The sequence below is a fragment of the Hippocampus zosterae genome, chromosome 7, assembly GCF_025434085.1.
Source record: "Hippocampus zosterae strain Florida chromosome 7, ASM2543408v3, whole genome shotgun sequence".
NCBI classification, from domain to species: domain Eukaryota; kingdom Metazoa; phylum Chordata; class Actinopteri; order Syngnathiformes; family Syngnathidae; genus Hippocampus; species Hippocampus zosterae.
Window position 1 is genome coordinate 22535107 of NC_067457.1, and position 25735 is coordinate 22560841.

The 25735-nt window shown below is 45.3% G+C and overlaps 2 protein-coding genes across 5 annotated transcripts in view; both read right to left on the reverse strand.

Annotated features, from left to right (window-relative positions):
- Positions 1–888: 888 nt before the first annotated feature.
- Positions 889–8016, reverse strand: LOC127605028 (glycogen synthase kinase-3 beta-like). Of its 2 annotated transcripts, XM_052072586.1 has the most exons (11): positions 7635–8015; positions 6563–6648; positions 6386–6487; positions 6222–6305; positions 6038–6148; positions 5834–5964; positions 4675–4879; positions 4523–4618; positions 4257–4443; positions 3351–3428; positions 889–3072 (listed from the first exon to the last, which is right to left on the reverse strand). In XM_052072586.1, exons 1-11 carry the CDS (start codon positions 7807–7809, stop codon positions 3011–3013), a joined length of 1317 nt encoding a protein of 438 aa, XP_051928546.1. In that variant the 5' UTR covers positions 7810–8015; the 3' UTR covers positions 889–3010. The 2 variants fall into 2 exon arrangements, with proteins under 2 accessions (XP_051928546.1, XP_051928545.1); XM_052072585.1 differs by having other exon boundaries at positions 889–3428; positions 7635–8016.
- Positions 8017–8801: 785 nt separating this feature from the next.
- cica (capicua transcriptional repressor a) overlaps positions 8802–25735 on the reverse strand; it is a 29107-nt gene continuing 12173 nt past the window's right edge. For 2 of the 3 annotated variants that reach the window (XM_052072505.1, XM_052072506.1), the window contains exons 4-22: positions 24154–24288; positions 23820–23970; positions 21396–21498; positions 21133–21315; positions 19988–20114; positions 19200–19366; positions 18502–18640; positions 18252–18334; positions 16696–17278; positions 16436–16569; positions 15921–16057; positions 15295–15517; positions 14910–15096; positions 14673–14809; positions 13845–14005; positions 13625–13776; positions 13198–13332; positions 12988–13113; positions 8802–12472 (exon numbers count right to left, since the gene is read on the reverse strand). In XM_052072505.1, the coding sequence (XP_051928465.1) occupies positions 12231–12472; positions 12988–13113; positions 13198–13332; positions 13625–13776; positions 13845–14005; positions 14673–14809; positions 14910–15096; positions 15295–15517; positions 15921–16057; positions 16436–16569; positions 16696–17278; positions 18252–18334; positions 18502–18640; positions 19200–19366; positions 19988–20114; positions 21133–21315; positions 21396–21498; positions 23820–23970; positions 24154–24288 (3305 nt within the window). In that variant the 3' untranslated portion in view covers positions 8802–12230. Of the gene's footprint in view, positions 12473–12987; positions 13114–13197; positions 13333–13624; positions 13777–13844; positions 14006–14672; positions 14830–14909; positions 15097–15294; positions 15518–15920; positions 16058–16435; positions 16570–16695; positions 17279–18251; positions 18335–18501; positions 18641–19199; positions 19367–19987; positions 20115–21132; positions 21316–21395; positions 21499–23819; positions 23971–24153; positions 24289–25735 lie in introns of those variants that run through there. The other variant, XR_007963440.1, reaches the window with a different exon arrangement.

Here is a 25735-nt window from a genome sequence, read left to right on the forward strand (position 1 = left end):
GCCTCTCTCAATTGAAAGGGGACTGAATTATTTCTCTGGTTATCCGGATCACAGTCTCATTTGTTCATTGAATGTTACGTTTACATGTAGTTACTGTATTTAAAAAAACAACTCGTTATTTCATTTTCGTCTTTAATTGGGAACTCCAAAATTGACATTTCACATACTGACCAGGAAACGGCGACAGTGTGACGCCTGAAGACGATGTACAGTAGTGTTGCGTAATTGCAACCAGGTTACCGAATTTCATGGCATGTGATTCGCTTTCATTTTTTTCCTTTTCTCTCCGCTCCAAATACAGCCAAAACTCGGCTCTGCAAACTTGGATAGTTTTACCATCCTCAACCGTATTTTCTAATCCGCTTGTCCTCACCGGGAGGAAGGCCGGAGCTGAAATCGAACCCAGCACCTCTGCATTGTGATGCCGACATTTTAAATGTCACATCACGTTTTTTTTTTCAGTATCATGTGATTTTTAATGTTATTTTATAAATGTCTTACTGTTGTCATTAAAATTGTCATCTTTTCAGTACATGTAAATTTGAGTGCTTTACTACCGGTATATCTGCTTATGTTTTACATAACATTTATAAAGTCTTATACATGACCCAAAAAAAAAATATATATATATATATATATATATATATATATATATTATATATCAGGTCTTTTTGACTTACTAAATTAGTATTTGAAATGCCTGATGCAACAAGGCATTAGAAAAAAGTAAGTCATCTTTAAAAATGTCTGCTGGGTGTGAGCAGCGATTGTTCAATCCGCTTGAACACCAAAAACAATTATGCAAGTTTTTTTGCGGGGGAGAAGATGCAATAAGCACTCGTTTCAGCAATAACTCCTTAAGCGTGAATAAAGACTATGCGAGTGAAACACAGTTTCATCATCACTTTATTACAGTAAATGCATTCACATACACACACGCGCGCCCGCACACATACACACACAGAACGGAGACAAACAGGTCGGCTTTTCTTTCTCTCTCCTTCTTCGCTCAGAGCAAAACTCAAAAGAAATGGAGGGGGAGGGGGCTGGGGGGTAATTTAAAAACACCCACAACAAAACTCTCGTTTGCATGCAGTTGCACCACAAAATGTGTCACGGTGATAATTAGCAGCACATCGGAGCTCCTGACAAGACATAACGTCCTTACACCTAGACATTGCGTGACTACGAGTGATAAAATGTAACTCTTGCAACCCTCCCCCCCCGCCCCTAAATACTGCGCAGTAATCTTGACATTGCACTCACACAAACAAGCAGCTCTGTTGCCAAATAAAGTTAAGGTGCCCACGACATCAATTAACATATCCACTAGTGCCACTTGCAGGATATATTTGTGTGAGATTCATTAGAGGGGCGGGGGAGGGGGGGGTGACCTGATGCGAACATCTACTTCACAAGGAGCAAAGAAAGAGCGAGAGAGAGAAAGGTGCTGGATAAACAGGACAAGCTTTTTCTTCTTTGCAATATTTACACGGCGACAAAGGTGTATTTACAGAACAAGCAAGAACAAACATATGGACGGAAAGAGTGGCGGGAAATATAAACAGCTCTGTAATATAATAAAAATTAAAAAAGAGAGAAAGAGACAGAGGTCAAAGAAACAATATTTACACATGCCATGACAGCGGGAGGATTTCATTTGAAAAGCCACCAGTTACCACATGAATGTGCCTGCAAATTAAAATGTCTGAAGTGAGCTTCCACTTCCACTGGGAGGAAGTTCAACAAAGAATACAAATAAGTAATACAGAATGGTGACGATGACGCTGTGTGCTGCTACATGAGGACCACCGACATTTGCACCGAAATGCCCCGCCCGCATATTCACCGTTCACTTTTCCAGCTTATTTTATTTTGTACTTTCTGTCATAGTAAAATGCCACAAGATGACGCCAAAGCCTCGGAGAGAAGGAAAGTAATAAATTGATTCAAGGACTTCTCAAGTGTTTAATATTTATGTGTGAGGGAGGAGCCAAGTTTAGGCCGGGTTGTTCCGGAGAGTCATCACCGCACGGGTATAGTTATGCAATCAAGTGACAAACGTTCAGGCATCATAGTTGGTTTTAGATTTACCGCTTCAATCGCAGTTTAGAAGCAACTACAAACCTTTTGAGAGCGAAGCGTCAATTGTGGGGGGGGGGTTTCCCCACAATTGGGGCGGGGGGGTCACTGTACACTCTGTACAACCAGGCTACATGATTTCTACATCGATTCGTGCAACATGGGAAAACTGCAAGAATGTCTCAAGACTTTTTTAAAAAAGTGTCTTTAAAACAACGATACATACATTAAAATTCTCTTAAAAGGGATGTTTCCGCAAAAGCGGGAAGGGCGAAAGCAGACCATAAAAATATGGCTAACAATCATTTCAAAAATAATAAGGAGTCTGGAAGAAGTTAGGAGTATCTCCTGAGTGAACATCTCCAGCCTGATGAGAACATTCTTGTGGCTCAGGCAGTGTCCAGTTGACCTCGTACGCATTTGACAATGATTTCAAACTCAAAAAAAAAATAATAAAATAAAAATTGTAAATTAGGAAACGTGTGTGTGTGTGTTCAAATAAATAAAGACAAACATGGGCAAAGAAGAGAAGGTAGAAAAACAAAGTCAACCTAAAAAAAAAAAAAAAAAATTATATTACAGAGGACCAGCCCCCACTATTGAACCTTCACATACTACTGGAGCAGCAGCCAGACAGCGCTGTAGATCTGTGTGTGCATGTGTGTGTGTTAAGGGTTCTCCGGCTGCGGTGTTGTTGGATGCGTCCACTCCACAAAAAAAAATGAAAAAAAAATAAAAAAACGCAACTATGAGGTGAGTGAGCAGCACGGAGATGATACATAGATTTATGTATGAGTGTGCGTGTCTGTGTGTATGTGAGATGTAATTGAGAGAGACGGAGACAGAGAGAGAAACAGAAAGAGAGAGAGAGAGCGAGCGAGCGCAGGGGGCGGGGCTGGCCAGGCAGGCAGGCAGGCGATTAGCCGCTTCAGATGCTGTTGAGAGATCCTGGTACTGGTCCAAGCTGGGAGAGGTCCGGCCCGGTACCATCTCAAATGTACACCACACAAAACATCACAATCAGCAACACACACACACACACACAATTGTATTTTTTGTTGTTGTTGTTGTACACTCTGTGTGTGTTGCTGCCTCGTGTGTAAACTAGCGGTTGAAATGAATCCCGTTTTGGGGTGTCGGTTTCATTGTAGCAGCCATCAGAACGCATCACTAAAACATCGATGTTGTTTATCGGTTAACGTTAGAAGCATCGCAAGCGGAGTCGTTTGTACTAAGAAGCTTGAGAGTGAAGCAAAGAGCGTTCCTACCGTGAGAGGAAGAAGCTGAGTGCGCGCGAGCGTGCGGAGGGATGAGCGTGGAGTTCAGCTGAGGTTGGATAGACAACTCTGCACACACAATGTTGGATTTCACCAGTGAAAAAAATTCACTTTGGATGTTGATGGAAAAACGTGCGACTGAGAAAAATTGTGCTCGTTTCCAGCTGAGCGCGAGCAGATTTGATCTTTTTTTTTTTTAAATCTTGTATCCCCTTGTTCAAAAACAAGACATCATTTCAAGTTGACAGTGCAGAAAGGGCCACGAGTGTAAACTGATAATGATTCCGTTTCTGACTTGGCCCAAAACTTCTCTGAAACATTTTGATCATTGTCGAACAAAGTAAAAAGCAGAAGTATTCAAAATGGAGGACAAAGATAATCAAATGGTAAATGGGCCGACACTTTTAGAGCGCTTTTCTACCTTTGGTTCTGAAAGCGCTCGACACCGCCTTCCTCATTTACCTTCTGATGACGCAGCATCAGGAGCAACTGGGGGAATTCGGTATCATGCTCGAGGACACTTCAACAATGACCGGGGGATTGAAACCCCCCCGCAACCTCTGGGTTGGGAGACGACTGCTCGACCGCTGAGCCACGCCGCCCCCATAATCGGTCTGCATTCATGGCGGACTTTAGACATTTGAGAAGATATACTGTTGGGAGGTTGAAATTCAGAGAATTTGGATAATTTCATATTAAACAAGGTCTCAAAACAATCGGCAAACAAAAAAATAATCGATTATTGCACCTCCGATGTTCAGTCCGAACATGGCAATGCCAAACATTTTGGGGTTCGCTCCCTTACACTGAAAACTTCACTCAAACGCGAACGGCTAATGAACGCTAACGGGTCGGCGGCCGCATACTACGTCACGTTCAAAGCGTTTATCGGTGTACCTGTAGTGCTGAAGTTGAAGAGCACGGGCAGCTCTCGCCCGCTCGGCAGCCGCGTGTTGGGCTGCCGCAGCTCGTCAAAGAAGGTGTGCGAGCAGGCCTCCAGCGGCGAGAGGCGCGAGGCCGGCGTGTACTCCAGCAGGCGAGAGCAAAGCGCGATGGCTTCGGGCGGCGTGCGTGGTTTGAACACCTCAAAAGCAGAAGGAGAAAAAAAAAATCTCTAGTGAGGCGATCTATGGACATATTTCGAGTCGCTGGACTTGGATTACCTTGGTCCAAGGGTGAGCTTTGATCTGCGGGAACTTGAATTCGGTGTAGTTGGGGTTCATCTCTCGGATTTGCTCCCTGGTCGGCGTGCCGAGCACCTGGGGAAAACGAGAGCGTCAGATTTCACCTTTCATCCTTTCGGTGGGGCGCTTACCTTGATGATCTCCACCAACTGGTCGACGCCGCTGTCGCCGGGGAAGATGGGCTGGCCCAGCAGGAGCTCGGCCAGGACGCAGCCTGCCGACCAGATGTCGATGTTGGCCGTGTAGTCGGTGGCGCCGAAGATGAGCTCGGGCGCCCGGTAGTAGCGCGAGCAGATGTACGACACGTTGGGCTCGCCGCGCACCAGCTGCTTGGCGCTGAGGGCCGACAAAGGCGTCCGTTAATCGCCCGCATATTCAAAACGCTTCCATACGAAAGAGATTTGCTTACTACCGACACAAAGGTGTGCTTGTATGGCACTTTATGATGTAATATGATACATCCTGATTTATATAGCGCTTTCAGAACAGCTCCTCACTTACACACGCGTGCCGTAATGAGCGACAGCCATAAACGGCCGCTAAGATGAACCAGGCACGGGACGCCCTTTCGCACGCAGCGTGCTAACTATCGTAGCTCACGTGTACCGTTTAAAAATGCTTCTCTCGGCCGCCCAGATTCAGATTCTTTGCAAGTACCCTCGATGAATTGTACAAGAAAGGCTGTTTTTTTGTTTTTTTTGTTGCAACAGCCACCTGCCTGGCACCCCCCGCTAATAGAAACGTGTGTCGCAGGTTATGACGCAAATCCTCATTGACGAAATGTTGAAAAAGAAATATTTATTCGACACATTTTTACAGCAATGGAAAACATGAATAACATTTGTCCTCTTACAGAAATCATATTAAAACAAAAAAAAAATTTCCCTCCACCATCTTTTTCCATTTTCTAACATTTTTGAAAAGCTCCAGGGAGCCACTAGGGCGGCGCTAAAGAGCGGCATGCGGCCCTAAAGTAAGGGGGAGAAAAAGAAAAAAAAAGTACCACAAGTGTGCACGTAACACCAAAGTGTTTGGGATTTTTTACATATTTTAAAGCATCTTTAGTGACAGGCAGATATAATCTTTCCTCCTGCCATGCAAGCCAGCTTTTCATTTCAATTCCACCCTGGGGGTGAAAAGTTACTACTTTCAAGCTTGTAGTGGACAGTCCACATTTAGCACACCGATCACGTTTATTCGGGACCTTCAAACCAAAAACGTTCCGCATATCGGCTTTCGCTAAAATCTCATTTTGAAAACTTGTAGACCAGCAGTGACTAAGTGACTCACCTGCCAAAGTCACACAGCTTGAGGATGGCAGTTTCGGGGTCCACCAGCAGGTTCTGCGGCTTGATGTCCCGGTGACACACGCCTTGCGAGTGGATGTAAGCCAAACTGCGAAAGAGCTGGTACATGTACACCTGCAAGAGACGAGCGTGATGTCACGGGTGGGTTTTAAGCGGGGGCTCCCTCCTATGTGGTGGGAAATATTACCTTGACGTAGATGATGGGAATGATGCTCTTGTTCTTGTTGAAATGCCGGGCAACCCTGTAGACCGTCTCAGGGACAAAGTCCAGCACCAAGTTGAGGTACACTTCATCCTTCTTGATGAGATAACGGGTATGAATATCACATTTTCCCCATCAGCATAAAGGTGCAAAGACCAAGAGAGTCAACCTTCTCTCCGCTGGAGTAGAAGAAGTAACGTAGTCTGACAATGTTACAGTGGTCCAACTTCCTCATGATCTGCAGCTCCCGATTCTATAAGGCGGCGACATCAACGGGAAATCAGTCAAAGACAACAAATGGCATGCGGTTTATGTGTTTTTGTTTGACCTCACCTTGAACCTCTTATCTTGGAGAACCTTCTTGATGGCCACCATCTCTTGGCTGTCGATGAGGCGCGCCTGGTAGACCACCCCAAACGAGCCGTTGCCGATCACCTGAGGAAAGGACTTCAAGGGTCACGTTTGAAGACACGATGGTCCTCTCCCGCACGTGATGGCGTCTAAATTCACCTTAATGTCAGTGTAGGACACTTCTTGGGGGCGGTCCGGGCCCTGACCCGGTGTGGCCACCACCGTCGTCACCTTGCCGCTGTCTCCTAGGTAAAGGAGGAGGACACTGAATTCAAGTGGACCACACTTTGGCAACACATATTTGATCCATATCGCAAATGGATATTTTCTTTTCATACTATGGTTATGATGTTCATATTTAAGACAGCGCTTGTCAAAAACAAACCTTCGAATGTCAGGTCGCTATCAGATTTGCAAAGAACACAATGCTAGAAGAGAATTTGGAACATTACTTTTGGACATTATGATAGCAACGTGACATTTTACCACCGCAAGTACAAGTGGAACTATTTATGCTCGAGATGCACAAATGTCAAAGCACATTATTCTCCTTGCAATAATTCATCATGCTAACTGGGTTAATGTGTGAATAACCTACCTGCGAACATATCCGTCATACCCAAAAGACAATCTTAAAAAGCATTTCAAATGTCCGACGATGTGCACTGACATTTAAATGTTAACAACTCTATTTCCAAGCACATCTTGGCACTGTAGCAAGGCGGCTAGCGCCCAAGACGTCGATGACTGGCGTTCTTCATCTGTCGGTCAACCGGACGAGCACACGCAGTCTTCCGAGCACGCACAGGTGACCTTGTGAGCGGGCAACTTTACACCCGGGAGCCCCTCGATGATGCGAGTCACCGGCAAGGCAGGCAGCTCACGCGAACAATGACCGTTTAGCTAGGGACTTTAGCCACTCGGGCTACAATAATTACCCGGTTTCGATGCTCGCTTGAGCATTAAGAATGAGCTCCATGATGCGATGTGCGTAAAAAGTATAAATGTGGCGATTAAGTTTCATTGAACGGGGGTCCGGGCGAGTTCATCAGCAGACTGGGCGGTGAAGTGGTAACGTACAAAACAAGTGGCTAACGTTAGCATGCTAGCTAGCAGACAGGGCTGTTTTTTTTACTCTTTAAGGTGGGCCAAAAAAGTCAAGGCAGGGCATTTAATATGTGACATCATTCAAAAAGAATATCATATTGACTAACAGCAATAGAAATCTTACTGGCGAGCTTGAGGTTCGAGCATCCCGACAAGCTACTGCCGGAGGCCTGTGCGACCCCGGACTTTCCTGTGCTGCTCCCCACGGCAGCGGCTGATCCGGCGGACGCGGCGGCGGCTCCTGGAACTCCTGGCGGCTCAGCAAACGAGCTGGTCCTGGGCCGCCCGCTGCCGCTCATATCTTTGCGCAGGGCTCGTGGTTGTCTTCCCACTCTTTTCTCCCCCCTGACTTTGTCTCAACAAAATGCGAAGAACCCGACAGCGAGCTATTTTGTGGAAGACACGCCGAGAATCGCCGCTGCTACTGCCGCCGGCTGGTGTCTGCCTGCCGGGGCTGGTTAGCTGTTGCCACTTGCCAGACACCCAGAAACAGAGCATGCGCAAAGCCTCATATGGGAAACGTAGTTCGAAGGGTGATGTGATCCTGGCTAAAAATCGCAACTCAACAACCACAATATTAAACAAAAGAAAATAAAGAAAAGTTTATTATGTTGGTTTGGTTTGGCCTTCTTTGCACTTTTACCATTTGTGATTATTTTTGCCACAAAAAAAACTTCTCTTTCTCATTGTGTGATTCATCAGAAGAAGACATTGTCAAGTTCATTAAACAATGGATACAAAAAGTCTAAAGTCTTCGAGAGGGGTCAGACTTAACCAATCGCATTCAAGCATGTACGAAATGGGAGTCATCACACACCTCTGATTAACCCTGATTAAAGTTCAGATGTTCTAGTCGGATTTTCCTTTTCCTGTGTCAGGAACAGCCTCCGAGAACAGCTGAACTTTATGTGGGGATTGTGCAATACATCTTTATTTACAAAGCGCTTTCACAAAAGTCATCAGAGGTACTTTAAATGGTGCCAAGAGTGTGTTGTCCCGCATTTAACATTCTGACCAGAACGACATTGCAGTTATAGTATTTCATATTATCTATAAAAACAATCTACAAAAACCTGTCATTTGAACAGAGGTGTGTAGACTAAATTCCATTGTATATGTCCTGATGAATATATATATGATTTTCAAATTTTGCATGAAACAAACCAAATTGTCGAATTGTCGAGTGTTGATCCACCGATGAACATGACAAGAAATTTGCAATCAAGTGTCCAAACGCTAACAGATCAATCCACCGACAAAACAGGGATGTCAAATCAAGTCAACAACGATGGGCCTTGTGTTAGATCTTTAATATTTTCAATATCTAGTTTCTCTCTTTTTTTTTCTGGCGTCATTTAGAAATATTGCACATGGTCATCATGCCTGCTTATGAGATCACACTCGCCTCACTCATCCTAAAATTCCTTCTCCAAAGCAAGGACAATTCATTTTCAAAGCACAATCATACAGTACACACGCATTACATAGGTGCGCGTGTGTCTGTGTGTGTATACACATATGTCTGTGAGGGTGTTTGCATGCCAATGCACATGCATGCAGATGGGGCGCACGGCAGCCCCTGACCCCCACTTCCTCGGGGGATTGTGATAGTCTTCTTTCACCTGTGTGTATCGGATAGCCTGAATAGATAGTTTTGTCTGATAGATCCTGAATGTAACTGATAACAGTCAACATGGCGGACAAAATAGTCGTGGCGACTACAAAAATACTGTCTAGCATGAAAAATATACTATTGTCCTTGTCGATGCTGTTGCTGTGTGACGACGGAACGAGTGGTTGGTCATGTTAACGCACTACCTGCATGTGCCAAAACGTACACGTACACCCAAACACAGACCTAAAATGCACATATATGGAAAAAAAAAATGGTGAATATATATATAGATATATACACATATATCTATATACAGTATATATTCACATTGAAAAGTTTACAGAGAAATAAAAGCGATACCCATAAAAACAATCACTACCCCTCCAAACTCTTCAGCAAAGGAAGCCAAGAGCCACAAAGTGCTATTCAAATGTTTTTGTTTTTTTTTTACTTTTAGTAAAGTTACACACTATAATCTCTTCAACAACAATCGTGCCATTAATTTTTTCTTTTATACCATAGCTCAGAAATTACAAAATGGTATTAGGGCCACACTCAAAAGAAAACGAATAATGACATCGGAATACGACTGCTACTACGAGGGTGACGTTGTAATGCAGTGACATTCGTGTTTATGCCGAAAAAATTCACAATCTTATGAGAATAGTCATACGTTTAAAAAAAAATAATGACCTTTTTTTAGATCGGCTTTTTGTCAAAAATGCAACTTGTTTTTTTTAAAATCAAAATTATGTCCTAATTATTTCAGAAGTAAACTCATATTATTAAAAAAATACATTAAAAAGATAAATTCCCAGAAATAAAATTGCGAAAATAGCCTTAATTTAAATTTTTAAAGGCTTTTTCTTTAAACACTACTTAATCCTACTGAGATTAAGTCTTTCCCCCCCACCCAAAAAAAAGTCGTCATGTTTCAAAAGAGAAAGAAAAAGTCATAAAATGAGAATAGTCAGTTATTTAAAAAAAACAAAACTGTACTAACGTGATAAGATTGTCTGTGTGTCATATTTATAGCATATAACGTGCTTGCGAAAAATATCCCCCCAGCCCCTCTTTTTATCTACATAGGTGGAATGGAGGCAACTTGTTGAATTTGTTGTTTGTGATTGTTTTTAAAAAATGACTAAGGCATTATGCTTTTCGGCTAATGCTCATTTCATGCATTGACATCCTTCCTTAAATTCTCATCAAATTACATCTTCTTCTCATAACATTGTGATTTTTTTCACTTAAAAAGTAGACTTTGTTCTTTCGCATATATATATATATATATATATATGTTTTGTTTGTTTTTTGTTCCCCCCCCCACTCCCCAGCATGGCCCTAATACTGCTTCGTAAGCTACAGCATCACATTCTGCTCACTCACTTGACTGCATTGCTTGTGATTCTCTATGGCACTGAACCTCCCCCCCACCCCCTCCCCAAGAAAAAAAACCCCTCCCAGAATCCCCAGAAGAAGAAAAAATAAATGTCCTATTGCACCATTTGATGGGAAAGGATAAAGTGTCGATAAGGGAGGGAAGAAGGGAGGGCTCCAGAGACTGCCCTCCAGAGCTGGTCTAGGATCTGCTTTCCCTGAACTGAACCTGAACCAGAACCATCCTGAGCTACATAGCGCTTGACCCGGGACCAGTGCTTAAGGGCACTTTCTAACAACGCTTGAGAGAGGTACAGCGAGGGAAGGTGAGGGGATGGGGGGGTGGGGGTGTCAAAGGTGATTGACGTGGAACAAGGTTATTGTCTGCTCTACTAAAACAATACTTTCCTGATTGAACTTGCGGCGCTCTCACACGAGACGGGCCACACGGATTGTGCAAACACCTGATTTCAACATTTTACAAAGAGACACAAAGGGGGAGGGGCGCAACCCCTCCTCACTCTTAAGATATTTAAAATCAAGATTGCGGTCATCGGGACAGATAATATCAACGCCCCCAGTCCAAAGTCATTGTTGTGATTTTCTTGACTTGATGCTTTAGAATACAAGCCACGAGAGAAAAAAACACAGCCCATGGTAAAACTGCTCAATTTCCACGACAAGCAGAGAAAGCGACAGCGTATCCAACGACGGGAGAGATTCGGACAAGAAGTGTGGTTCCAAGTTTTTTTTTTCCTTCTCTCTGTCGGTGAGCCTGACATCTTGTGGCTGCTTTGCATATAAACCTTTTTGTGGAGATTCGACCTTCCATCCAGCTTCTATCAAAAAAGAAACAAATCTGTTTCGGTGCCTCCACGTCCAAACACTCAGAAGGGACAAGGGTTCAGTTTTCCGACATGGCGGAAGGTGCAAAGATTCGTCACAACGGAATCATGCCGAGATCTCTCGTTTTTGTCTTTACAATCGCTGACTAAACTGTGCGGGGGGGGGGGGGGGGGGGGGGGTGCCCATGGGCTGGTCGCGGCACCGGGGGGGCACGCGCCGAACTGACTGCGTGTGTACGTGTGAGTGTATGTGCATGTGTGTGTACTTCAGTGTGTGTGCGTGTGTGTCTTGTGTGTGTGCAGCATCGAGGGGGCCGTGGAATATCAGTGGAGGTCGTCAGGGTTGTGGTTTTGCGTCTGGGACCCACTGTGCTGAGGAGTGGACGGACAATGAGGTCAAGTCAATGGCAACAGAGGGCTGGCTGGCAACAGCTGAACTGCATTTGCACAGGAACAAGTGACAAAGTGCCTTTTTGACGTGTGTGCGTGTGTGTGTGTGCGCATGTGTGTGTGTGTGTTTGTGTGTGTGTTCCTGGGAGGCGGCTCCTGGCTGCCTCCATCCAAGAGTAACAGTCTGATTTGCTAAGTGTGTGTCAGCCACATGCTGAAGATTATATCTGCACCATGGTGTGTGTGTGTGTGTGTACCACAGAGCTTGTGTCCCGACTACAAACTACTGTACAAATGTGCTGAGGGCAGACCTGGGCGTAGGAATAATACTTTTTCCTCTGGTGAATATAGATTTTTTTTGGGGGGGGGGGGATATTATTGTTATGGGACTGCATTCCACAATGATCCCGCCCAGGTCAGATTAAGCGTAAGCGTCTGCATCCACACTTCTTCGAAACTTTCACTTTTGGGCTTCTCCATCTTGCGGCCTTCAGTCGTCCGGCTGTTCCGCTCCTCCTCCCGCGTCCTCCTGCAGTGACGGGTTGAGGACGGAGGAGCTCTGAGCGGGTGCGGGGCTGCCGGCCTCGGTTGAGAAGCAGCCGCCGCCCTCCAGGGTCCCTGGCGTGGCGGCCTGCATGATCTTCTGGCGCACTTCGCGGATCTTTAACTGCAGGCACACCTTGGTGGGGAAGGTGTCGGCGTAGCGGGACTGAAAGGCTGCCGTGGCCTGAGCTGCAAGCGAGGAAGTGCGCAGGGATTAAGTGCTGTGCGATTGATCATTTTAGTGTGTCCGGAAAGTCTGAAGAACATGCAGCAGTTTCTGATCGAGCTTCAGGATGCCCCACTGGCAAAAATTAGAGCAGCTAACTCTATAGAAATCTTTTAATCTCAATTTAAGACTTAACATTCTTCACTCTCGCATGCGGTGAAACCATTTTAATCTCTTGCCCCGCCTCACCCTCTGACATCTGGATTACGGCCTGTTTTATTGCCACTTCTCATCTAACATCACCACCGCTCTAGCTCAGAGAGGACCTCAGACGATAATGATTGAAGAGAGGCTGTTACTGCTTTGATTCTGTATTTGCTGCCCGTGTTTGGTTACCAAGAAGGTTTTTGGATGACAGGATGCATTTCAATGGTCCAAATATTCTTAGAGGGAGTCATTAAAATTCTATCCCATGTTTTGTGGCCTAAGATTTCCAAACGTCATCATCACGTTTCAAGTGTCTTCAGCCGTGGCTCACCTGAGGGGAAGAAGCCATGTTCCTGAAAGAGCTGCATGACCAGCGCTCGCCGCTGGTCCAGAGTTCTGCGCAGGGACGAGAAGGGCACCCGGTCCAGGTCTCCTAGGAGATCCTCTCCCTCCATACCTGTGGGGTCAACGGCACGAGTGAAGACACTTCATGGATGAGCTCCGAGCTGTGACTGGCAGACGGTCGCCACGGCGGTCCCACCTGCTCTGTCAAAGGTGAAGATGTCGCCCTCGCACTTGGTGGCACTTTTCGGAGTGTTGGGCTCCGAACTGCAGCTGGAAAGGCGGCGAGTCTTCCTCCTCGGCGAGCTCGGGTCCTCGCTGGCCGCCTCCAGCTCTTGGAGGACCAACGAAGGAGAAGAGCAGGGATGAAAAACGAAGCAGGGAAAAGATATGAAGAACAACGCAAAGTAAGTGGAATGATTTGTGTGGGAATTGCGAGCTAATACTAAAGAGTGAAATGCTCGCCAATTCATGATGTGTTTCACTGGATTGAATCTGTCAAGAAATATGGACGGAGTAAAATGTCTTCACTCATTTGAAATGGAGAAATAGGAAATATCAGAAGGACAATCTAAATCAAGAGAAATACAGCGGGGGACGACACAAAAAGTGTTCTCGCATGTTACCGGTGGAGTTGCGCCTCTTCTTCCGGTAGCTCCCCAAGATGGCTCGAGGGGACGTGGCCAGACTCTGCAAGGTAGGTGACGGGAGCACCTCCGCCGGGTTGAACTCCGGAAGCTCGGCAAAACGCTCCTCGAAATACGTCTCAGACAAAAGCCTGCGCGGAGAAGCGAGAGTCAGTAAAATGCTTGCTGTGTGAGGGCCCTCGCTTCAGTCGGCAGTCACTTGTCGTGAGGATCGGGCGTCTTTTTGAGCGGCGGCGGGCGGAACTTGATCCTCTTGGAGGACGCCGCCGGCTCTTTCTCGGCAAGTGGAGGCGGCGGCGGATCCAAACCTGAAGATGGCGGACGAGGAGGAGGTGGAGGAGATGAAGAAGGAGCTCCAGCCTGTGATGAGAAAAGCACAAGAGAATTACATGTTGCGTTTGGAACTGAAGCGCACGAAAATAGCATCTATGTCGAAGTAGTTCTACAAGTTTAAGTCATGGAAAATTGAACACAAACAGCACAGTAACACAACAATCTCAATAAAAGTTGTTCAAGTGCCTTGCTTCAACCTTTACGGATTACTATGAGCTGGACGACTGAAAATCAACACAGATGTGAAGGAAAAAAAAAATTTCAACAAGCCTCGGGCAATTAGGTCAATCATATTTTTTATCCAGCGAAAAATGACTATTACTGTAATTTACTGTGTCACTCAGTTGTGAAACTCTTCTTTGTATGTTAAGCATATCTGCATTATACTGCCTCCTGGTGGCCAAGGCGCATACAGAATTGTGAATGGGCAGTTAAGCATGAAATCATGATGCACTTTGCCCATGTTTCTAAAAAGTACTCAAGAGTATTGCAGTGTTTTACATATTCTCTCTCTCTTTAAAATATAATCATCGTTCCAGATACACGACCCCCCCCCCCCCGCCCAAAGGTGTAAACCTCAAATGGGATTCTTTTGCACTCATTACTTAGAGTAGGAAGAAACCGCTACATAAAATCCAACACGTGACAATATAGGAGTGTGGATAACGTAAATGCTCAGTTCAACTAATATCACCTCTTCCTCTTTCTTCATCTCTCGTCCTCGTGTCTCATCCCTGCTTTCCTTGATCTTCTCCTCACGCGCTTCCTCGTCCTCCTCCAGCTTGACACTTTCCTCCTTGATTAACTGACCAATGTTGTCGTCTTGTCTTTCTGCAGAAGGCGTAAGTTTTCTGACTTGACAGTCCACTACTATGAGCGCTACTTGTCGTCTGCTTGAGCGCTGAGCATCATGGGCCATGTAGTTTTTTACCTTTGAACTCCTTGACTTCTTCATCTCCTTCCTCCTCGGTGTCCGGCTCACCAAGCTCCTTTTTCATCTCAACCTGCACCGTGGCCGAGGGCTTCGTCACATCTGGAGCATTTATGGCGGGCGATGCGGTTGTCACGGTGACCAGGCTGGACGCCAACGGACCGGCGGGGTAGATGGTGGTAAGAACCTGATGCAGAAAATCATTTTGCTGTTAATTAGACATTAAGCTAGCGGACATTTTTTTCTCTCGAATAAATACAAATGAATTTTTAGGAGATGGTTTCCGCCATCCAACATTCAAATCGCAAATTCGCTTTTAAAATAAAAAACGTTGCATGTTAAACACATATTTTAAATGTGTTCTTTTTCACTTTCTGGTCTTTACCTGCCGAGCAGTGGAGGCGTTAGAGGCGGTCTTGACATTGTTGCTCTGGCCGCTCAGGGCGGGAGCCGGAGCCAGCACAGGGTGCCCGGCCGGCGCGATAGTGGTGAAGCCTAATGTGGTCAGGGGGGACGAGAGAAAGGCACCGCCGGGCAGCGCTGGCGGTACCTGGGCTTGTTGGGGAATCGTCATGGTAACGCCCGGACTCGACTGGACATAGGTGATCCTGCGGGCAAGATGAGTGGTAAGGCTAAAACTACAACAAACATTCACAGTATACAAGCAGTTCCGATTTTCGAGTTGTGCGCGCCTTAAGTATAGTACCAAGTTGGGCCACAACATGCTGGACAGCACTGGGGGTTGCTGGAAAAGATGCTGCGTGATGGCTAAGACGAAGAAGAGAAGTCATTGCTGTCGTCCAATATATTTTCTTCATCATTTTCATTCCAAAAACTCCAAGCAGCCATCTAAGCTATGGCGGTAATGAGGTTCTTCATTTAGACAAATCTAATCCTTTGCCGCCATCTTGTGGCATTTGTTGGTTACTACACCCAGCGTAAACCGGTCAATTCCTCGCGGATTCAGTTAGCAGTTTCACTGTAGTAGCAAAATTAAGACGCTCAGCTAACCTGGTAGGCGGCGTGGTCAGGATGAGGGTCTGTGGGGGCGCGGCGCCGGCAGCCATCACCGTTGACATGGAAACAGGAAAAGCGCTCCCCTGGTGAACGCTGCTTTGGCCCACTGGCATGGGAGCAATCTGGATGATCTGTCGAGGACCGTGCATTGGGCACAGCATGGTTTACCACAACAGTGACACCACATGTTGGCTATGACGCCATATATATAAAAATATCATCTGATTCCTGAAAGTTGTCAGGAAATTTATGATTTTGATTTCATTTCCTACTGTGTCATCCTCGCCAAACAATTTTCACACAATTACGGTCTACCAATCTCTCGTGAGTCCTGCAAAATTTGCTCAACTATTTTGTTCAAATTGGCTGAAATTTTTTGTGTCATGACAAAAATGTCATTAACTGTAAATGATCCAATGAGGAATATATTCGTCAAATCAAAAATTGTTTCTGTCAACATTCTTGTATTTATTTGTCAAGTGGTGGTCTCTCCGTGTGCAGACTCCCACCTTGTTTCCTGCGGCGGCGCCATTTTGCACAGGAAGAGGTGGCGCTACCAAAGAGACGGGCGCCTGCGGATGCGTGGACCCGGATTGAACTGTCGCCATGGGAACCAACATCTTATTCTGCAGCTCAACTTGAACTGTGAGAGAGAGAGAGAGAGAGAGGGAGGAACAGAAAGAAAGAGGATTTATTAATTAATAGGGAAAGGACATTTGGAGTGACTCAGTCATAGCAATTTTATTTTGAAAGGCTAACGGCGTCTCACCTCTGCTTCCTGTCACTCCCGCCCCTGAGTGCGGCATGCCATTTGCCGAAGGGGACTCGTCAGCGGGCACCGAGCCCATTTGTTGGCAGGTGAGCTCAGGCGGAGAGGGGGTCTTGGGGGCCGGCAGGATGTACTTGGGACCGCTAGCAGAGGGTGGAGGTTCGGGGGAAGTGGTGGCAGTGGGTCTGATTACAGCTAGCGGGGGCGGCTGGGCGTGAGGCAGGAGCTTGACAGGCTCGGAGGGCACCAAGGGGCCCCCGAAAGAGAAGTTGGGACCAGGAGAGCCTGAGGACAGGTACCCACCCTCTGTGGTGATAGGCAGCTGCTTCCCTCCAATCAGGATGGTGGCTTTGTTGTCAAGGGTGATGGCGCCCTCGACAGGATGCACCGCATCCTGGGTGTCGGGCGTGGAGCCCCCCACGGGCAGGGAGGCCACCCCCTCGCCTTCTCCCGCAATGCGGCCGCCCTTGACGTACTCCTCTGCCGCATCGACGCCCATCTTCCTCTTGCTCTCACACTCGTCGTGAGGGGCGGGAGGCGAGGGGGAAGTGAGAGAGGAGCGAGCCGGTGGCTGCAAGCCAGGCTGGAGGCGAGGGAAAAAGAGGGAGATTAAAAAGAAAAAGTAGAATATAGAATCATTTTTTCTTGACGGCGTTTGCGTACATTTCGAATGTATAATACGATGTGCTTCGTGTTCGGGTCTGGCGATATGATCTTAAAATATATATATTTTTCCATTTTTAATCACCCCGCCGACATTATTCTTCTGGGAGGTGCTTCCATTTCGAGCTGTGTAACAGTTTTTTTTTTTTTTATATAACATCAATTTCCACAAAATTGCTTTTCCCTTTTTTTGAGCAAAACGTAGCAAAAAATGTGGTCGCCGCTGTACTGTTCTGAAAAACACTGATCTATCATTAATTAATTGATTAAACTGGTCAACAACAAATTTGAATCTGAGAAGGCTTTATTTGTCCCTGATTTACACTGACTTAAAAAGATATTGTAAACTTGATGTGCTCGACAAAAAAAAAAAAAAAAAAAAAAAAATGAAATCAACTAAAACAAACGAATCCAGAAATTCACTCACATCAGATGAAAAAAAATCGTAAAATACTATTGATGAGTGTTTTCAATAGCATTTTTTTGTAGTCAACTATAATGTATGACTGGTTTTGAAGTTGATCAATCGATGACGTCATGGAAATTTTTTTGGGTGGAGGGGGAGATTCAACCCAGCTGATTACAGCTGTACCCAAACTTTTTGTGCCACAGATTAGTTATGACGTCAATACTTTGTTGAGTTGAATATCCTCTGTCAAGAGGACAGGAAAATGAGATGAGACACGAGATGAACCATTCAGAGTCGTAAAATCAAGTCAACTTGACATGAGGGCTCAGAAAAGTCCAATAAAAACATTTGATCAACCAACCCTTCTCCCCCCCCCCCCCCCCCCCATCACCCCGATGCTTTTTCGTCATGTGTATATATGTTTTGTTTTATCGCTTTGTGAAGCACTCTGTTGTTTCAAATCAAGTTGGACGGACGGCCATACCTGGCCATCGGGCTCGTCTTCGTCGCTGTCCGTCACTCTCTCCTTACACTTGAGGTCAATGGAGCCATCGGGACACGAGTCCTCTGAAGACAGACGCCACCCACGTCAAATAACAGTTGGTAGCAACATCGGAATTTCAAGTGGAAAAGGGTTCTGTTACATGCACTGTGAATATTGTTTTTTTTCTCTAAAAAAAATTTTAACAAACAATTACAATGTATATATTTTTTAATGCTGCCGGACCACTCACCCATGACATCATCATCCCCCTCTTCCTCACAGATGACCATGCGCTCCTCGTCACTGGTGACATCCTCGCTAGCTCCGCCCTCAGTGTGGGAGGATGATGGCGGCAGTTGCCGGTTGCGGAAAAAACTCGGCCCATCCTCCTGTCCATTTTTTTTTTAAACAACAGAAAAAGAAAAAACATGCTAAAATAAAATTTTGACTGTTAGGTATTGTTAGATTCAAATGAGCAACTTTCATGTTGTGTTTCAGCCCATTTTCTGTTCTTCACATACTGCATCTTGATCCCATGAAATGAGTGTCATGGCAAAATAGACTTGAACACTTTTTACTTGTTTTATGAGATTCATTTGATGATTTCTGATTTATTTGGGGATAACCGGTTCACGCGCTGCAGCAGTGAGTTTGCTCGCAGCGGGTGTGAACTCAATGCCTCTGAGACAAGCTGGCTCTCTCCCGCGTGATTTTTCTGTCTGGCACACTTCAAAGGCATTGAAAAGCTCAAAGATGTTTCGAGATCGCACAAAGACTCGCTTTCAGGGGCGTGAAGGACACATGGCGGCTGTGGTCTCACTCACCCACACACACACACACACACACACAAACTCGTGTTGTTTACATCGCCTGCATTCACGCTTTTGTTCCGGAGGGGAGATAATCACACACGAGTATGGGGTCCTTGCAGATGTAACTGTCTCCCACCTTCTCGCCGTCTACGCGGCGCTGCAGGCTGTGCACGGCACTGTGGGAGAAAGCTCTGGGACGGGGCTGTTGGCCGCCGAACGCCTCCCCCGCTTGGCGCTCGCCTCCACAGGTCCAAGGCGAGCTCAGCACCTTGACCTCCAGCGCCTGAGACTCCAAATGCGGGTCTGGGGGAAAAAGGAAGAAGACCTCAAATGGTGCATCATCTGGATCCTCTGATAATGCAATATTCATACACAGGTGCCAAGTTTATATACAGGTTTGGTTCGTGCTCTTTCTTTATGGAAATGAATGGAGGAAAACAGTAGTTTATAATATTATACTTTATAAAAACATATCGTCCTAAATTAATTCAACAGAATGTAAAGCATTCAACAGTTTTTGAATCATCATAAAATCATTGTGGCTTATTCTGGTTTGCACGAATTGGCCACCGGGGGCAGTAGACAATAAATCAGGCAGAAAAATGAAGAAGAGTTTCAAAACTACAATACTACACAAACTATTGCAGTATAGTAATTATGGTAAGCTACTTTTTATTTCTTCCTTCACTGCATGTGGCTCAGTATGCAACAGTAATGTTATGAATTATTTCAAACAGGATAAAGAATATATGCCCGTGAGGACTTTTTTTTTAAATTGTAAAGGCACGAGAGGGGTAATTCTATGAAAAATATATAAAAACAACAACATTAATAATAATAATAATATGGCTAGCATTACAAAGCTCGAGGTTTTTCATTCAAATGATTTCAGTTCTATGGCCATCCCAAAGAAACCCCTCGTACCTGTAGTTTCGGACATGCTCCTCTCCCGTGCATCCTTGGAGGCCCCGCGGCTGTCAGACAATGACTTCCTGCGGTCCTTGTTGCACCACTTCCAGTCGGGATGTGCTCGGAAGTGGGCCTCCTTCACCTGCCACGGAGAGGAGGTTCAAACAATCACAAATACAGCGCAGACATTCTTTAAGTGGTTCAAAAAAAAAAAAAAAAGAGGATATGTTCGGATAAAATGGAGAGTTGGGATGGAGGAAGCATTGACATTTTCAGCGGCTACAGTGGACATATAAAGTCTAAAAACACTTGTTTGACATTTGTGATATAAAAGAAATGACCATAAGATTGATTTAAGCTCATTTGTCCATTATCTGTACAATTTAATTGATTAAATTAAAAAAAAATCTTTTTGAAAGGGGAATTGAAAACATACACAACTGAGATGTGATTGCACAAATGTTCACACCCTCTTTTATGTTCAACAATGAAGCAATGATATTCAATCACGTTCATTGGGAGTCACACATCTGCCATGAGTTGAAGTGCCTCGAAACGACAGTCAGCTGTTCTAGTAGGCTTTTCCTGACAGGATTTGTGCAACTTACTTAGTCACGATTATCTAGGTAGTTACGGTTTCTTGGTTGGAGTTACAAACTGAGAATGTGACCGTGTTCGGAATGAAAAAAAATAAAATCACATGAAAACGCATGTTGAATGGTAATCAGCAAGGCATGTGATTAACCCCAAATAAACACATTTAAAATGTGGCGGGCGGGGGGGGGGGGGGGGGGCTGGGGGGGGTGGCTTTCTCGCAGAAGCTAGAAGGTTTTGCGCTACCACTAACTGTTATTCGGAACTGTTCATAATTGCCTCCACCTTGAGCTGAAGAAAAACAGCCCCAAAGCACGATGACGCCTCTCAGCAGATAATTTGACAGCATTTTATCCTGACTTCAATAATGTCATTGTTCTTTCTTTCTTATACAAGCAAGGTGGGGGAGCAGGAGGGGTGACTCATGAAGAAACTCCGTTTTTTTTTTTTAAGGCCATATCACCCAGCCTTACCCCACACACAAGCAAAGGTGAAGTTTAAACACGACCCCTCTAAAAATAGCCCGGTGATGTAATGCAGTTAAATGGTTTTGCCCGCGTCCCGACCTGGAAGGCTAAGTCGTGGTACTGCTGCTTCTCATTGGGGCCCAGCGCGTACCACCACTCGCCCAAGATCTTGCTGACAGTTCGGTTGTCCTGGTTGGGGTGTCGCTGGTGGACCAGGGCCCGGTGGCGCTTGCTGAAGATCATGAAGGCGTTCATTGGCCGGCGGATGTGGTCTTTTTCCCTCTGGTGAAAGAAAGGAGCAGATGTTAAGAAGGATATCAGGCAGTTTGGGGTGAATTTGGTGATCATGGTGACGAACCGACCTTCCTATCTGCGTCTTTGGGCAGGGCACTGAGGGACTGCGTGCGCCTCTTGGCGGGGCCACGCGAGGGCGATGCGTCGTTGGCAGCCACGCCAGGGGAGAAGCTGCAGTGCGTAGGGGAAAAAAAAAAACAAAAAACAATATTTGCAATATGAAAAAGAGTGACAGGGTTTGATCTTCTTTGATGAAATAAAAAGGTGACTTCATCTCCAAAAATACCATTGTAATCTTGTAAGATGACTAAATTAGGTTCTTTGGGTCGCCTTCTTCCCGAGGGGAGACACCAACAAAAAACTTTAAAAAAATACAGCTTCATTCTCAGACTACAATGTTTCCTCTTGTTAGAAATAAGAGAAAAAGAAAATAATTCATCAATCAAAAGTGAGGGTTGTTATCTATATGCAAAAAAAAATAAAATAAAAAAACAACAACTCATTTCCGACACAGCTTCTGCAATGGCCCTCATTCGCCCGTGTACCTAATGAAGTGGCCGGTGATGTAACATCTGTTGCCACGGCAACTCCTCAGCACAAGTGACTGAGTCAACACGCGAACGACACCTGAGCTGCCCTGTCGAACTGCATGTTAAAAAAATGCTAAGATTAAACAAACATGTTGAATTTGTAGTTCGTGCAAAGTCAGAAGATGGGGGAGGAGGAGGAGAAGGAGGAAGCTCTCCTTTTTGTCGGCGACAGCGACCTTTTGTGAGCACGGCGACCCTGAAACATTTTTTTGACAAAAAAAAAAAAAGCACACTCTACAAACCAGACAGGCTGTCTGAGTCAGCGTGAAAGAGCAAAAACAGAATCAGACGTGATGAAGAGCTCAGCCAGCTCTGTGTGTGTGTGTGTGTGTGTGTCTGTACTGTGCACAAACACACATGCACGCACACAGAATCGCACCATTTTTGTCGCACTCTCAGAGGAGGTAGATTTCACAACACAAACGAGTGTGTGTGTGTGTGTGTGTGTGTGTGTGTGCGTGCGTGTGTGTGTGTGTGTGTGTGTGTGTGTGTGTGTGTGAGACAAAGAAGAGTACCCTTGAGAGGATGAACACGTGGTGCTTCCATGGAGTGCACACACAAATCAAAGTGCCATTTCACAACGAGACAACACGACTTCACGCACCACTAGAACTTAATCCTCATGAATTCGAACAGAAAAAAAATGCCTTTATTATTGTAATATTCACCATTTTCATATTACGATATTTTGGTGGGAAATTTGGATTTATTGTCATGATGATGAAAAAAAAAGACTTGAGATGACACTTTTTTTGGCAAAAACAAAATAATAAATACGGCTTTACTCTTGTAACACTAATTATGATGTATTAATTATTAATATTTATATAACTATTACTATAATATGACTTTGTCAAGATAACTTTTCCTCAAAAAAAAAAAAACCCCAGACATTATTATCGCAATATTTTTCACTGCAAAACATCACATCTTTACAAACATTTGCCGTCGTACACTCGGAACATTGCGGTCTCTTTTTTTGAAAAATTACCACTTTATTATTGTAACTTTTCAGGGGGGGGGGCGAACCTCAACCAGACTTTACTCTCCCAAAAAACCTTTTTGTTAAGAGTATGATTATTCTTGAAACTTACGAGCATAAGAAAACCTTTATTCGTCTCACAATGGAGAAATTAGCAATTTACAGCAGAAAAGTTATAAAAGGAAGAAAGTCGACGAACAAAAAGTAGAGGAGCTGCTGTAAAGGCAACCACTCATAAAAACTCTTTTTGTAAGATGACGAGACTTTATAAAAATAACGAGCAGATATTTCCCACAAAATAGCGAAAAGACCTTCGTTACAATGAATCGTGAGCGGCGAGCTGCTTTGCGACCTTGCTTCTGAACAAAATCTACAGCGCGGGATTCCCCTTCGTTGCTTCGTAACGCGACCGATCGACCCGCACATTGTTGTACTTCCGGAGCCGCGGCGCACGTTGTCTGAAAACATGTCTGGTAAATGGAAGCAAATCTGTGAAGGCGGAAATTGTCTCTCAGTTTGTGATAATATTTGTGGGCGGCACGGTGATCGACTGGTTAGCACGTAAGCATCACAGTGCGGAGATGCAGGGTTCGATTCCGGCTCTGCCCTTCCTGTGTGGAGCTTGCATGTGATCCCCATGCCTATGTGGGTTTTCTCCGGGTACTCCGGTTTCCTCCCACATTCCAAAAACATGCATGGCAGGCTAATTGAACACTCACCCTAAATTGCCCCTAGGCGTGAGTGTGAGGGCGGAGGGTTTTTTGTCTGTGTGTGCCCTGCGATTGGCTGGCAACCAGTTCAGGGTGTCCCCCGCCTACTACCCGAAGACAACTGGGATAGGCTCCCTTGTGGAGATAAAGCGGATCGGAAAATGGACGGCTGGATTCTTCACTGCCCACATCGTCTCGATATGTACTCACGGGTCGTCGGTGTCGCTCTCCGTCTCACTGTCGGCTCCGCCCCTCTCCGCCGGGGTGTTGTTGTTACTAGCCGGGGGCGGACGTGACGGCGACCTACTCTCCAGATCGGGGGCTCGCCCGTCGCCCACCAGTGCCACGCCGCATCGAGGCTCTGAAACGTTGCAACAGCACAACTCGCAATCACAAACTTAATTCCCATAAATTACAGACAAAAATATCGGGGGTTTTTTCATTATTTATTTGGACTTTTCTCAACCCCCCACAGCTTTACGCTTTGTGAATTGCTCATTTTTGACTTACAGAAAAATTCTGATTATGTTTCTTTTTTTGATACCGTGGCTTTGATTGATGAGCTGTTGGCCATCCACGGCGTGCTGGACGGCCGCTCCCGATTGGCCGGGCTCCAAAAAAGGGACGAGCGAGTGCCAAGGGAATACTGGCACAGAGCGAGGCTCCACGTTGGTCCAAACTGGCGAATGTTTGCATAAAGATGGACACACACACACACACACACACACAAAAAAGTAAGCGGTCCTTCTTGTATTATTGCAACTTTTTTCTTTTCTTGGACGTCACGAGGGCCCGATTGCTCGTCTGATATTAGCTCTTTCTATTTTGGGTTATTTCTCTCTCTGCCTGGAATTCATTTCTTTATTGTTGTAAGCATTAAAAGAACCCCCCCCCTCCAAATTATTTGATTAATTATTTTGTTAATAAATTCACTGATTCATCAGTGATCAGAATTTTACTCCAACAAACATCATAATTTGCATCACACAATCGATATTGGTCAGGCACTTTCTAACAGATTTTTTTTTTTTAAAGAAGTGGATCAATCCCAAACCAGTGACACTTTGTCAGGAAGTTCCTTCAGCTCTAATCTGATGACCAAAATGAATCCCAACAAAGACACAATCGATATGGCACCAACCCAAAACAAAGGCATTCCAATGCAAGCTGACACGTTGAGGTGAAGTCACACCGCTGCTGAGTTGTCACTCCTGCCGCCACCCGCTTCACTTCCTGCTGATGCCAATGCGGCTGCTCTATATTTAGATTGAGGAGGAATCTCAGCCACAGGGGCCTACGCCACCTCCCGTTTGTTTTTTATGTATTAAGTGACCCCCCCCCCCCCATCCCCCGCCCACTGTACCGCAGTTCATTGCGGGTACTAATCATTTTAACAGCTGACAGGCAAATCTGAATTCGTTGTACCACAAAATTACAGGCAGCACAGCACTGATCAAAATGTGAAATGGAATTTTTGTGGGTGGGGAGGAACCCTCAACATTTCCTTTGGAGGTCACGTTCCCCCAGCCCTAGAAACTAGTGTAATACGGAAAAGGCAATCAAACTTGACTATATTGAGGAAGTTACTGACTACGAAACTGCGTAAAGACCACTATATGTAGTCTTTACACTATGTAGTTTGGTTGAATATTTTGGCTTTGAAAATTACAATGTTTCATTTTTACAGTCACCTTCATAAATGGAGGTTGCCTCGACTGCATTTTTTTTCTTCAAAGCACAGTGGAGGCGAAGCTACGATACAAAGGCAGGTGGCTGGCGGCCGTGCGAAGGATATGTGTGTGAGGGCGTTAGCGCTGGGATAATCAGCTAGTGCGCTAATTCCTCCAACATATAACCATGACAACATGCCGGGTTTTTTTTTTTTTTTTTTTTAGTGATCAGATACACTCGGTGCCCTCTCTGATTCTTGTGCGTGCGTGTGTGGGTGCGTGAATGTCCTAGTTGCACTCTGCGCTGCATGTCTAGACATGTCAATATTTTCACCCTTTGAGAGTTTCACTCACACTCCTTATCTCTTACACGCACGCACGTTGGTATCAAGGGCAACACCCCTGGCACACACAAATCCACGCACACATAAATAATACAGGCTATAAATGGCAACA

Bases quoted from the DNA above. Each gene is read 5' to 3' on its own strand.
- LOC127605028 (XM_052072585.1), bottom strand. From the start codon at position 7,809: ATGAGCGGCAGCGGGCGGCCCAGGACCAGCTCGTTTGCTGAGCCGCCA. The intron at 6,649-7,634 runs GTAAGATTTCTA...TCCTTTACCTAG, and splicing joins CTCGAACCTCAAGCTCGCCA to GAGACAGCGGCAAGGTGACG. The intron at 3,429-4,256 runs GTACACCGATAA...TTGTGTGTGCAG, and splicing joins CTTCAACTTCAGCACTACAG to AGTTGTCTATCCAACCTCAG.